The following is a 15149-nucleotide window of genomic DNA, read 5'->3' on the forward strand; positions in this document are numbered from 1 at the left end:
CTCTCCCACAAGGGGTTCATCCATGCCAGTGCTTCACCCTCCAGATGAGACATGACGAAGGCTACCTTAGCTTGGTCGGAAGCGAAGAGATGTGGGAGCAGTTTGAAGTGCAGGGAGCACTGGTTCAAGAACCCACGGCAGTTCTTGGGGTCCCCGGCATACCGAGGCGGAGAGGCTAGTCTCAGTTCCGAGGTCGCAGAAGATGTCCCTACGGGAGCCGTGGATGTGGCGGAAGTGGACAGGGACGTGGCTGTGGATTGCAGTGTGTTCAGGCGGGTGTCCACTGACGTCATGAAGGCCAACATACGGGATTGGGTCTCTCGCTGACGTACCAGCTCCTGCTGCAATCCGGCCAGTTGGGATGCTAGTGCTTCAGCGGGATCCATGGCCTGTTCGTTCTGTTAGGTCCGAGTGATGGTGGATCCTCTGGGCCGTGTACCGGACTCCCCCAGTGAAGCAACCTGGAGCTAACCCCTATACAGGGACTGTCCAGTCACCCCACCAGAGGGCCTAGGTACACGGTAGCCGGAGTACTAGCGGAACCGGGGTAGCGTCCCACAGGGAAAGGGTAAAACGGAGTCTTTGGAGCCACAGAGTCCTTGGAGACAATTACGGGAGTCCAGTATGGGTGCCGGTTAGGAAGCTCAGGGGGATCCGGGTTAGCTGGGTGTGATGGGAAGGCAGCTGGGTGAAGTCGGAGATACCAGAAAGGCACAGGTTGCCGAAACGGTGGTTGGATTCCCTGCCGACGGACAACGGAGAACCTCTTGGCAATACTGGATTCAGGGACTGGTTACGGAGGCAGAGCAGGCTCTACAGAAGAGACAAAGTTTTAGTACGAGTAAGGCACAAGGGACCTGGACTTCTAGCTTGCAGAACTCGACGAACAGGCGACGCCCTCCAGACAGGAAGCTCCTAATATACCTGACCCTGACTGATGCAATATCCTGTTAGGGAGTGCAGGGCCTTTAAGAGGAGGTCAGTGACCACGCGCGTGCCCTAATGCACATGCGCGACGCCCGGGTGCCGGAGGCCAGAGCAGGGAGCGGTGCCGAGGAGGACGTGTGGCTGGAGGCAGGGGACCCGGGGACCGGAGCCGTGAGTGAGGAACGACGTCGGGACCCGGGGTGCTTGACAGGTACCATCACACTAAACAACTTACCAGCGATCCCAACAACAATACAACCTGATAGTGATCGCTGGTAAGTTGCTAGGAGGTCGCTTTTGAGATGTCACACTAAGCGACGCTCCAGAGATCCCACCAGCAACCTGACCTGGCAGGGATCGCTGGAGCGTCACTACACGGGTTGCTGGTGAGCTGCCAAACAGGCAGATCTCACCAGCAAGTGACCAGCCCCCAGCCAGCAGCGCTGGCAGCGATATTTACCTTGGTTACCAGCGCACACCGCTTAGCGCTGGCTCTCTGCTCTCCTAGCCACAGTACACATCGGGTTAATTACCCGATGTGTACTGCAGCTACATGTGCAGAGAGCAGGGAGCCGCGCACACTGCTTAGCGCTGACTCCCCGCTCTCCTAGCCACAGTACACATCGGGTTAATTACCCGATGTGTGCTCCAGCTACACGTGCAGGGAGCAGGAGCCGGCACTGACAGAGTGAGAGCGGCGGACGCTGGTAACGAAGGTAAATATCGGGTAACCAAGGACAGGGCTTCTTGGTTACCCGCTGTTTACCGTGGTAACCAGCGTCCGCAGAAGCCGGCTCCCTGCTCACTGCACATTTAGTTGTTGCTCTGTCGCTGTCACACACAGCGATGTGTGCTTCACAGCGGGAGAGCAACAACTAAAAAATGGCCCAGGCCATTCAGTAACAACCAGCGACCTCACAGCAGGGGCCAGGTTGTTGCTGGATGTCACACTAAGCAACATCACTAGCAACATCGCTGTTACGTCACAAAAGTTGTCCATCAGCAGCGATATTGCTAGCGATGTTGCTTAGTGTGACGTGGCCTTAAGTCTGTGAGCCTATGTTTTGACACAAGTACAGTAGGTCTCTGCTCTACAAAGTTAACACAATTTGGTAATTCATGCTGCACTATATTAACAGGTTATCATCATTATAATTCCAATAATTATTCTCAAGCACTGATAGAATATGCAATATTTTTTTTTAGCTGGATTCATACTGATTAGATTAGGTAAAATAAGTTCAGAAAGTTTCCACATGAAGTTTGAGGCTTAGGGGGCAAAGTCAAGACATGTGAAGACCTTATGCAAGTCAACAGATGGAATATCCCAGCTCCACCCAATCCACAGTTTTAACTGGGTGAAGAGAACTTTAACAAAACTTGACATACTATTGAAAACCCTGGGACTTAATACCATGGCTGCCGATGTTTAAAAGCCTAAAATTGTGTGATTTAATCCCCACCAGTGGAATGGCCCAAACGCTGGGGAACTGACCCAAAATGCCAATTTTTGAGAACGGTTTGCATAAAACTGTTGCATTTTTGGCTTTGAATGATCCTAAAAAAATTGACTAATAAAAATATTTGATAAATAATCTTGTACTATTTCTCTTTTCAGGTAATGTTTTAGAAAAACTTGTAAGATGTGGATTTTTTGATGATAGTATTACAACCTCAATAATATTCCTGACCATCCATGATGCAGTCTTACATGTGCTAGAAAAAAAGAATCTGGATAGCTTTGCAGAGCTGAAAGCGGCTCAGGTAACTACTTTATTCGTGCAGTTACATAATGTCAGTTAATGCAAATCTATGTGATGTAAGGATGTAAATATACCATATATTTCATTACAATAATCTGAGAATACTAGGGCACACGGAAGCTGTACATGTCTTAGTGCAGTTTCTGCAGTGCTTTTACTGGTCCTGCAATTTTTACAGGTGAGAAATATTTTTTTTACATCATATTTTAACTATGCAAAATACAGACAACAACTTCACCCCAAAACTGTGGTAACATTTGCAGCATACTATTACTCATCTGAACCAAATTTCACTTATCTTATGGATAAAGTTGTTTTGTTGCCCGTAGCGACCAGAGTTTATCAATGCAGCTTAAAGAGCACCTATGGCAAGCCTTGGGTTGCAATTATTATATTACAGAAAATTAGTGGGTTGCCTTTAACTGGTGATTTTACTTACTACCAAGAGTCTAGAAGTATCCCTAATGCTCCCCTAAAGGATTCGACTTTGTAACCAAAGTCAAATCCAGATTTCCAGGTTTTGCCTTATTAGCTGTGAGGGCGCGAGATCTCACTTGTTATTGTTGGATCTTGCTCTTTGCATTAACTCAGCACTGCCACAGTTTTAACGGTTACTAAGTGGAAACCACTAATAATGTTATCATTTGGAAATTGCATAGTAATGGAAGTGGCAGTGTTGGGATCCCACAAACTGTAAGTTCAGACACGACTGTTGCTAGAAAGTTTGCTTTTTCAGAGAGGGCATTAGGAATACTTCTGACTAATTTTGTGAATAAGGGTTATTTTAAAAAAAAAATCCCCAGCATAAGGCTGTTCACTCTTTTCTTGACCCTAGAACGCATACCTGAGGCCTCGCAGGCCTACTAGGTTACTTGTTTTCTATGGTAGATTTCTATGGTTGCGTGTTCTAGGGTTAAAGAGGTTGTCCACTACTTTTAAAAGGTTAGGCCATCAATGTCTGATCAGCTGGAGTACGACACACCACAACCTCATTGATCAGCTGTCATATTATGTGAATAGGATATACTTGGACACACTGGTATCCTTTCTGACTTAAGCATATTCAGTTGCAGATATATCTTATTTTGGCATTATCAATTACCATATGTCTCAGCTATATACAATTTTTGAAAAAATATTTTGCACGTAGGATTTTGTTTTTTGTCATCGGCTTATTGTATATTGGCCATATTTATGTAGGGTATCTGTTAGGTGTTCCCATTTATTACCATCCGCCCCTTGGGGTGTTCCATCAGTGACATTTTTATGTGTTATTCTATATATATGTATATACAGTTAGGTCCAGAAATATTTGGACAGTGACACAATTTTCGCCAGTTGGGCTCTGCATGCCACCACATTGGATTTGAAATGAAACCTCTACAACAGAATTCAAGTGCAGATTGTAACGTTTAATTTGAAGGTTTGAACAAAAGAAGGGAATTTTGTTTACTTACCGTAAATTCCTTTTCTTCTAGCTCCAATTGGGAGACCCAGACAATTGGGTTGTATAGCTATGCCTCCGGAGGCCACACAAAGCATTACACTAAAAGTGTAAAGCCCCTCCCCTTCTGCCTATACACCCCCCGTGCTCACGGGCTCCTCAGTTTTGGTGCAAAAGCAGGAAGGAGGAAAAATATTATAATTGGTTTAAAGTAAATTCAATCCGAAGGAATATCGGAGAACTGAAACCATTCAACATGAACAACATGTGTACACAAAAAACAGGGGCGGGTGCTGGGTCTCCCAATTGGAGCTAGAAGAAAAGGAATTTACGGTAAGTAAACAAAATTCCCTTCTTCTTTGTCGCTCCATTGGGAGACCCAGACAATTGGGACGTCCAAAAGCAGTCCCTGGGTGGGTAAATAACACCTCAGAATAGAGCCGCAACCGGCTCCGTCCTACAGGTGGGCAACCGCCGCCTGAAGGACTCGCCTACCTAGGCTGGCATCTGCCGAAGCATAGGTATGCACCTGATAGTGTTTCGTGAAAGTGTGCAGGCTCAACCAGGTAGCCGCCTGACACACCTGCTGAGCCGTAGCCTGGTGCCGCAAAGCCCAGGACGCTCCCACGGCCCTGGTAGAATGGGCCTTCAGCCCTGAGGGAACCGGAAGCCCGGAGGAACGATAAGCCTCGAGAATTGGTTCCTTGATCCACCGAGCCAGGGTTGATTTTGAAGCTTGTGTCCCTTTACGCTGGCCAGCGACAAGGACAAAGAGTGCATCCGAGCGGCGCAGGGGCGCCGTACGAGAAATGTAGATTCTGAGTGCTCTCACCAGATCTAACAAGTGCAAATCCTTTTCACATTGGTGAACTGGATGAGGACAAAAAGAGGGTAAGGAGATATCCTGATTGAGATGAAAGGGGGATACCACCTTAGGGAGAAATTCCGGAACCGGATGCAGAACCACCTTGTCCTGGTGAAACACCAGGAAGGGGGCTTTGCATGACAGCGCTGCTAGCTCAGACACTCTCCGAAGTGATGTGACTGCCACTAGGAAGACCACCTTCTGCGAAAGGCGTGAGAGAGAAATATCTCTCATTGGCTCGAACGGTGGTTTCTGAAGAACCATCAGCACCCTGTTCAGATCCCAGGGTTCTAAGGGACGCTTGTAAGGAGGGACGATGTGACAAACCCCCTGCAGGAACGTGAGTACCTGTGGAAGTCTGGCTAGGCGCTTCTGAAAAAAGACAGAGAGCGCGGAGACTTGTCCCTTAAGAGAGCCCAGTGACAAACCCTTTTCTAATCCGGATTGAAGGAAGGACAGAAAAGTGGGCAAGGTAAACGGCCAGGGAGAAACACCCTGAGCAGAGCACCACGACAGGAATATTTTCCACGTCCTGTGGTAGATCTTGGCGGACGTTGGTTTCCTAGCCTGTCTCATGGTGGCAATGACCTCTTGAGATAATCCTGAAGACGCTAGGATCCTGGACTCAATGGCCACACAGTCAGGTTCAGGGCCGCAGAATTCAGATGGAAAAACGGCCCTTGAGACAGCAAGTCTGGTCGGTCTGGGAGTGCCCACGGTTGGCCGACCGTGAGATGCCACAGATCCGGGTACCACGACCTCCTCGGCCAGTCTGGAGCGACGAGGATGGCGCGATGGCAGACGGCCCTGATCTTGCGTAACACTCTGGGCAACAGTGCCAGAGGAGGAAACACATAAGGGAGTTGAAACTGCGACCAATCCTGAACTAAGGCGTCTGCCGCCAGAGCTCTGTGATCTTGAGACCGTGCCATGAACGTCGGGACCTTGTTGTTGTGCCGGGACGCCATTAGGTCGACGTCCGGCCTGCCCCAGCGGCAACAGATCTCCTGAAACACGTCCGGGTGAAGGGACCATTCCCCTGCGTCCATGCCCTGGCGACTGAGAAAGTCTGCTTCCCAGTTTTCCACGCCTGGGATGTGAACTGCGGATATGGTGGAGGCTGTGGCTTCCACCCACAGCAGAATCCGCCGAACTTCCTGGAAGGCTTGCCGACTGCGTGTCCCGCCTTGGTGGTTGATGTATGCCACCGCTGTGGAGTTGTCCGACTGAATTCGGATCTGTTTGCCTTCCAGCCACGGCTGGAACGCCTTTAGGGCAAGATATACTGCCCTTATCTCCAGAACATTGATCTGAAGGGAGGACTCTGTCTGAGTCCAAGTCCCCTGAGCCCTGTGGTGGAGAAAAACCGCTCCCCACCCTGACAGGCTCGCGTCCGTCGTGACCACAGCCCAGGATGGGGGCAGGAAGGATTTTCCCTTCGACAGAGAAGTGGGAAGAAGCCACCACTGAAGGGAAGCTTTGGCTGCCCGAGAAAGGGAGACGTTCCTGTCGAGGGACGTCGGCTTCCTGTCCCATTTGCGGAGAATGTCCCATTGAAGTGGGCGCAGATGAAACTGCGCAAAAGGAACTGCCTCCATTTCTGCCACCATCTTCCCTAGGAAGTGCATGAGGCGCCTCAGGGGGTGTGACTGACCATGAAGGAGAGATTGCACCCCTGTCTGTAGTGAACGCTGTTTGTTCAGCGGAAGCTTCACTATCGCTGAGAGAGTATGAAACTCCATGCCAAGATATGTCAGTGATTGGGCCGGTGTCAGATTTGACTTTGGAAAATTGATGATCCACCCGAAACTCTGGAGAGTTTCCAGAGCAATGTCCAGGCTGTGTTGGCATGCCCCTTGAGAGGGTGCCTTGACAAGTAGATCGTCTAAGTAAGGGATCACCGAGTGTCCCTGAGAGTGTAGAATTGCCACCACTGTTGCCATGACCTTGGTGAAGACCCGTGGGGCTGTTGCCAGGCCAAAAGGTAGTGCCACGAACTGAAGGTGTTCGTCCCCTATGGCGAAGCGCAGGAAGCGCTGATGCTCTGGCGCAATCGGTACGTGGAGATAAGCATCTTTGATGTCTATTGATGCCAGGAAATCTCCTTGGGACATGGAGGCGATGACGGAGCGAAGCGATTCCATCCGGAACCACCTGGTTTTCACATGCTTGTTGAGCAGCTTTAGGTCCAGAACGGGACGGAAGGATCCGTCCTTTTTTGGCACCACGAACAAGTTGGAGTAAAAACCGTGACCCCGTTGCTGAAGAGGAACCGGGATCACCACTCCTTCCGCCTTCAGAGTGCCCACCGCCTGCATAAGAGCCTCGGCTCTGTCGGGGGGTGGAGATGTTCTGAAGAAACGAGTCGGAGGACGAGAGTTGAACTCTATCCTGTAACCGTGAGATAGAATGTCTCTCACCCATCGGTCTTTTACTTGTGGCAGCCAGGTGTCGCAAAAGCGGGAGAGCCTGCCACCGACCGAGGATACGGTTCGAGGGGGCCGAAAGTCATGAGGAGGCCGCTTTAGGAGCGGTTCCTCCGGCGGTCTTTTTAGGACGTGACTTAGACCGCCATGCATCGGAGTTCCTCTGATCTTTCTGAGGCCTTTTGGACGAGGAAAATTGAGATCTGCCCGCGGACCGAAAGGACCGAAACCTCGATTGTACCTTCCGTGGTTGAGGTCTGTTTGGTTTGGACTGGGGTAAGGATGAATCCTTTCCCTTAGATTGTTTAATGATTTCATCCAATCGCTCACGAAACAAGCGGTCGCCAGCCAATGGCAAACCGGTTAAGAACTTTTTGGAAGCAGAGTCTGCCTTCCATTCACGTAGCCACATGGCCCTGCGGAGTACCACCGAGTTGGCGGATGCCACCGCCGTACGGCTCGCAGAGTCCAGGATAGCATTAATGGCGTAGGACGCAAACGCCGACGCCTGATTGGGGAAGGACACCACTTGCGGGGCAGATGTACGTGTTACAGCATTAATCTGCGCCTGACAAGCTGAGATAGCTTGGAGTGCCCATACGGCTGCAAATGCTGGTGCAAAAGACGCTCCTATAGCTTCATAGATGGATTTCAACCATAGTTCCATCTGTCTGTCAGTGGCATCTTTGAGTGAAGCCCCGTCTTCCACTGCAACTATGGATCTAGCCGCCAGTCTGGAGATTGGAGGATCCACCTTAGGACACTGAGTCCAGCCCTTGACAACCTCGGGGGGGAAGGGATAACGTGTGTCCTTAAGGCGCTTGGAAAAACGCTTGTCTGGACAGTCTCGGTTTTTCTGGATTGCCTCTCTGAAGTCAGAGTGATCCAGAAACATATTTAATGTACGCTTTGGGAACCTGAAACGGAATTTCTCCTGAGAAGCAGACTCCTCAATTGGAGGAGCTGGGGGAGAAATATCCAACACCTGATTGATGGTCGCTATAAGGTCATTCACTACTGCGTCACCTTCAGGTGTATCTAGGTTGAGAGCGGCTTCAGGATCAGAATCCTGATCTGATACCTCCGCTTCATCCTCCAGAGAGTCCCCCTGCTGGGACCCTGAACAGTGTGATGAAGTGGAGGGAATTTCCCAGCGACCCCGCTTGGGCGGCCGGGGACTGCGGTCCGTGTCAGAAGCCTCACCCTGGGACCTGTGGGTTACCCCCGGGGCACATTGCTGTTCCAATTGAGGAGGACCTGGGGTCAAGGATTGGACAGTGTCTGGGGCCTGAATCACCGGTCTGGACTGCAATGCTTCCAGTATTTTAGCAGACCATTTATCCATAGTCTCAGACAGTTTGTCAGCAAAGGCTGCAAACTCCGTCCCTGTCACCTGGACAGTGTTAGCAGGTGGATCCACCTGGGCCACCTGCAGCAGAGGCTCCGGCTGAGTAAGCGCCACAGGGGCCGAGCATTGCACTGCCGGTAGTACAGCTGTACATGAGGTACAGGTTGCAAAGTACGCCTGTGCTTTGGCACCCTTGCTTTTTGCAGATGACATGTTGTCTCCTCTGAGAACAACCAGGAGGGTATATAGCCAAAAATCAAGCAGAGCGACCGTACAGTGCAATGTATAGCCTATAAGCCTATATATATATATACACTTCGGTACTCAGTGGGGCCAGCACCACAGGTGCTGCTTACCGACCGCTCAGAGCGGTTGTGTGGTCACCAGATTCCCTGCCTGGGTCTCCCTGTGTTGTCTCTCCTCTCCAGCGTCTGAATCGCCGACAGGAATGGCTGCCGGCGTTCTGTGGGGAGGAGGAGACTGTGGGCGTGCCCAAGAAAAGTGCGGGAATCCAGTGCCCCACTGTACTGATTGAGGAGGGCGGAGGATACTAATGTATGCTCCAGCCCTCCTCTGACGATCCGTGCAGCGTCCCGCCCCTCCCCTGACTGGCAGGCCTGTGGGCGGGAAAGAACGACACTAGGCCGCAGAAGCCGGGGACTAAAGTTATAAGCGCGGCCGGCAATAAGCACGGCCGCGCGGTGGTCCCCCGGCGCTAACACCTCCAGCAGTGCCGGAAAGTGTCTGGCACTAATGTCCGGCGCACTAACACACCCAGCCGTGCTGGAAAGTGTCTGGCCCAAGCGCTCCATGCCCGGCGCACTAACACACCCAGCAGTGCTGGAAAGTGTCTGGCACTAACACTCCATGTCCGGCGCACTAATACACCCAGCAGAACTGGAAAGTGTCTGGCACAAGGACTCAATGTCCGGCGCACTAACACACCCAGCAGAGCTGGAAGTGTCTGGCACAAACGCTCCATGTCCGGCGCACTAACACACCCAGCAGAGCTGGAAAGTGTCTGGCACAAGTGCTCCATGCCCGGCGCACTAACACACCCAGCAGTGCTGTAATGTGTATGGCACCAGCGCTCCATGCGCGGTCCCCACGGGGACACAGAGTACCTCAAAGTAGCAGGGCCTTGTCCCTGACGATACTCGGCTCCTTGTCCAGCAGAATCCCCATGGGCTGTGGATGGAGCACGGCCTCAGTGCCTGGAGACCGATTAGGATCCCACTTCACCCAGAGTCCTAAAGGGGATGGGGAAGGAAAACAGCATGTGGGCTCCAGCCTCCGTACCCGCAATGGATACCTCAACCTTAACAACACCCCCTACAAGAGTGGGGTGAGAAGGGAGCATGCCGGGGGCCCTGTTATGGGCCCTCTTTTCTTCCATCCGACATAGTCAGCAGCTGCTGCTGACTAAGCTGTGGAGCTATGCGTGGATGTCTGCCTCCTTCGCACAAAGCAATGAAACTGAGGAGCCCGTGAGCACGGGGGGTGTATAGGCAGAAGGGGAGGGGCTTTACACTTTTAGTGTAATGCTTTGTGTGGCCTCCGGAGGCATAGCTATACAACCCAATTGTCTGGGTCTCCCAATGGAGCGACAAAGAAATATCTGATAGAAATTGTAGGAATTGTACACATTTCTTTACAAACACTCCACATTTTAGGAGGTCAAAAGTAATTGAACAAATAAACCAAACCCAAACAAACTATTTTTATTTTCAATATTTTGTTGCGAATCCTTTGGAGGCAATCACTGCCTTAAGTCTGGAACCCATGGACATCACCAAACGCTGGGTTTCCTCCTTCTTAATGCTTTGCCAGGCCTTTACAGCCGCAGCCTTCAGGTCTTGCTTGTTTGTGGGTCTTTCCGTCTTAAGTCTGGATTTGAGCAAGTGAAATGCATGCTCAATTGGGTTAAGATCTGGTGATTGACTTGGCCATTGCAGAATGTTCCACTTTTTTGCACTCATGAACTCCTGGGTAGCTTTGGCTGTATGCTTGGGGTCATTGTCCATCTGTACTATGAAGCGCCGTCCGATCAACTTTGCGGTATTTGGCTGAATCTGGGCTGAAAGTATATCCCGGTACACTTCAGAATTCATCCGGCTACTCTTGTCTGCTGTTATGTCATCAATAAACACAAGTGACCCAGTGCCATTGAAAGCCATGCATGCCCATGCCATCACGTTGCCTCCACCATGTTTTACAGAGGATGTGGTGTGCCTTGGATCATGTGCCGTTCCCTTTCTTCTCCAAACTTTTTTCTTCCCATCATTTTGGTACAGGTTGATCTTTGTCTCATCTGTCCATAGAATACTTTTCCAGAACTGAGCTGGCTTCATGAGGTGTTTTTCAGCAAATTTAACTCTGGCCTGTCTATTTTTGGAATTGATGAATGGTTTGCATCTAGATGTGAACCCTTTGTATTTACTTTCATGGAGTCTTCTCTTTACTGTTGACTTAGAGACAGATACACCTACTTCACTGAGAGTGTTCTGGACTTCAGTTGATGTTGTGAACGGGTTCTTCTTCACCAAAGAAAGTATGCGGCGATCATCCACCACTGCTGTCATCCGTGGACGCCCAGGCCTTTTTGAGTTCCCAAGCTCACCAGTCAATTCCTTTTTTCTCAGAATGTACCCGACTGTTGATTTTGCTACTCCAAGCATGTCTGCTATCTCTCTGATGGATTTTTTCTTTTTTTTCAGCCTCAGGATGTTCTGCTTCACCTCAATTGAGAGTTCCTTAGACCGCATGTTGTCTGGTCACATGGTCTGACCTGGTGGCTTCCAAATGCAAAACCACACACCTGTAATCATCCCCAGACCTTTTAACTACTTCATTGATTACAGGTTAACGAGGGAGACACCTTCAGAGTTAATTGCAGCCCTTAGAGTCCCTTGTCCAATTACTTTTGGTCCCTTGAAAAAGAGGAGGCTATGCATTACAGAGCTATGATTCCTAACCCCTTTCTCCGATTTGGATGTGAAAACTCTCATATTGCAGCTGGGAGTGTGCACTTTCAACCCATATTATATATATAATTGTATTTCTGAACATGTTTTTGTAAACAGCTAAAATAACAAAACTTGTGTCATTGTCCAAATATTTCTGGCCCTGACTATATATATATATATATATATATATATATATATATATATATATATATATATATATATATATATATATATATATGTATATTGTGAGACTGTGACCGGGGTTGTCTATGACGGCCGGTACGTCTCGCCCCGGTTGTGCTCCCTCCATGTATAGAAAGCAACTCCACTCCAGGGTTAATGCTGTTTCCCTGCAGGCTGAAAGAAGGGTTAAAAGGAAACAGGAACATGGGCGTGGGCCCCTAGTGTGAGGGAGTGAACACAACTCCCTGAGTTTCTGCCAAAGAAACACATGTGAGCCATTTCTGGAACCTGGCTTGTTGGTCCAGGAGGAGGACATTCCGGAACGTGTTGTGTGCTGTTTTTGGACTTTGTTTGTGCAATAAACCGTGTGCTGTGACCATTGGTGCCTGGATCCTGTGTCTTCTGCCGCGCAGTCAACCACGCTACCTCACAGATGGTGGAGAACGTGGGCATGCCAGCCCGGTGACCCAGTAGCGCATGTCCTGGATTCGAGCGGCTATACTACAGCCCAAACCCGGCGACGCCATGGAGGACATACTAAAGCAGCTGGCTCAGGCTAGTGCACAGCAACAACAGACCAATGCACACCTGCTCCGGTCGTTGGATCGTCAGCAGCAACAGCACCAGCACTCCTTGCAATTGCAGGAACAAAGGCACCAAGAACAGATGGTTCTCCTGGCCAAGTCGATCCGTGCCGGACCGGCAGCAACAACCCCGGGACCGGGTGACGACGGCAGCGTCCGGAAAGCGGTGAGACAAGCGTTGCAAAAGATGACCCCGGGGGATGATGTGGAAGCGTTCCTGGCGGTGTTTGAGCGGGTGGCCAAGCGGGAGAAGCTGCCGACCCCCCAGTGCGCTGAGGTATTGTCGCCCTATCTGACGGGGGAGCCCAAAAAAGCGTACCTGGACCTCTGTATCGAGGACGCCATAGAATATGAGACCCTGAAAGCCGAAATACTTGCTCGGTTGGGGGTGAATACCTATGTACGGGCTCAGCAGGTAAATCAGTGGTTCTATGAGGAAGTCAAACCCGTACGCTCCCAGGCCTATGACTTGTTGCATCTGGTAAAGAAGTGGTTGCAGCCTGACACTCTGAGCCCTGCGCAAATGGTGGAGAGGGTAGTGGTTGATCGCTTTGTGCGCACTTTACCCGTCACCATTCAATGGTGGGTAGGACAGGGCGACCCAAGTACCCTGGACCAATTAGTGTGCCTGGTGGAGCGGCACGTGGCTACGCAGGACTTGATACGGGACACTGAGACTTTGCGTGCCGCCCGTCGGTCCGGCCCCTCCAAGCCTCGGGCCAAGGACCCACCGCTGACACCGGTGCGGGAGTCCGCTACCGTCCCGTCTGAGGCCGCGCCCGCCGTCCCTGAGGTCCGGAAGGCTATGTACCCTAAACGACAACTCGTCAAGGGGGTTTCCTTCCCTATTAGATGTTGGCGGTGCCAGCGGGTGGGACATATGGAAGCCCAGTGTCCACTCACCACGGAGCCCATGGATTGTGGGGTTACCCGGCGGGGTTCAATGTACGCTCAGGCGGTGTGTACCACGGACCTTGTCTCCCCGGAGACTGAGCCCCACTTGTGCCAAATACAGGTGAATGGATGTCCGGTTACAGGCTTGTTGGATTCCGGAAGCTTAGTGACCCTTGTGCGATCAACCCTAATGGCTGAAGTAAAGGCCACAGGACGTACAGTGGGGGTGGTTTGCATACATGGGGACCGCCGAGACTATCCCACGGGGGTTGTCACCATCACAGCACCCTGCGGTCAGGTGCAACATGAGGTGGGACTTATGAACACTCTTCCCTATGACGTGATCCTAGGAAGGGATCTGCCGTATTTTTGGACTCTATGGAAGGGGCCTCCTAAGTCCCCTCAGGTATTGGACAGTCCGGGACCTGAGCCCGACAATCCCGAATCCGGGACGCCTGCCGTAGGGGTCCCCATGATAGGGACAGAATGTGAACCCGATAGGTCAGCCCTAGAGGTATTGGCAGGAGAGGCTGAGATGGCCGAGCCCATCCCGGAGTTGGAGGCGTCCCCGTATACGTTTGGGACAGCCCAACTCCAGGACCCTACATTAATACATGCCCGGAGTCGGGTGACAGTGGTTGACGGGGTGGCACAGCTGCCCGGTGCCCAGGTAAGGTACCCCCATTTCGCTCTTAAGCAGGATTTACTCTAACGGGTAGATGAAATACGGGGCGTGGGGGTAGAGCAGTTGGTGGTGCCCCAGCCATATCGCCGGCGGGTCCTCGACTTGGCTCATAAACACCTGATGAGTGGCCACCTAGGGGTCAAGAAAATGCAGGAGCGAATAATTCAAAGGTTCTATTGGCCCGGGGTCTTTGGGGAGGTAAAACGGTTCTGCAAAACCTGCCCGGAGTGTCAGCTTACCGCACCCCTGGCCCACTTTCGCAGTCCGTTGGTACCGTTACCCATTATAGAAGTCCCTTTTGAACGGATAGGGATGGATCTGGTGGGGCCCCTCGTAAAGTCCGCTCGAGGGCACCAACACATCCTAGTGATCGTTGACTATGCCACCCGGTATCCAGAGGCGATACCTCTCAGACATACTGCAGCGAAGCTTATAGCTCGGGAGTTGTTTGCTGTGTTCTGCCGGGTGGGGTTGCCCAAGGAGATCCTTACAGATCAGGGGACCCCATTCATGTCTAAAGTGACCAAAGAGCTATGCCGGCTACTCCAGATCAAGCAGTTGCGTACGTCTGTGTATCATCCTCAAACGGACGGTTTAGTGGAGCGATTCAATAAAACCCTAAAAACCATGCTCAAAAGGGTGATTTCCAAAGACGGGAAAGACTGGGATATGATGCTTCCCTATTTGATGTTTGCCATCCGAGAGGTGCCACAGGAATCCACGGGGTTTTCGCCTTTTCAGTTGTTATACGGGCGACATCCCCGGGGATTGTTGGACCTGGCAAAGGAAACATGGGAGCAGGAGCCCACCCCCCATAAAAGTGTGATTGAACACATTTTAGGAATGCAGAACCGCTTAAGCGCGGTCATGCCAATTGTGAAGGAGCATTTACAGGAGGCTCAGGCCGCGCAAAGTGGCCGCTACAATAGACAAGCCACCGTGCGGACCTTTAACCCCGGGGATCGGGTGTTGGTATTGGTCCCCACGGCAGAGAGTAAATTCCTGGCTCAGTGGCAAGGCCCCTACGAGATAAAGGAAAGAATCGGGGTGGTCAACTATAAGGT

At 51.1% G+C, this 15149-nt stretch overlaps 1 protein-coding gene across 1 annotated transcript in view; it reads left to right on the forward strand.

Moving 5' to 3' along the window:
- The window catches only part of LOC142303617 (chloride anion exchanger-like), a 145592-nt gene that overhangs the window by 117993 nt on the left and 12450 nt on the right, over positions 1 to 15149 (forward strand). The window contains exon 19 of the mRNA XM_075345144.1: positions 2546 to 2691. Coding sequence (XP_075201259.1) covers positions 2546 to 2691 — 146 coding nt within the window. The remainder of the gene's footprint in view (positions 1 to 2545; positions 2692 to 15149) is intronic.

Source organism: Anomaloglossus baeobatrachus, chromosome 4, assembly GCF_048569485.1.
Source record: "Anomaloglossus baeobatrachus isolate aAnoBae1 chromosome 4, aAnoBae1.hap1, whole genome shotgun sequence".
Lineage (NCBI taxonomy): Eukaryota > Metazoa > Chordata > Amphibia > Anura > Aromobatidae > Anomaloglossus > Anomaloglossus baeobatrachus.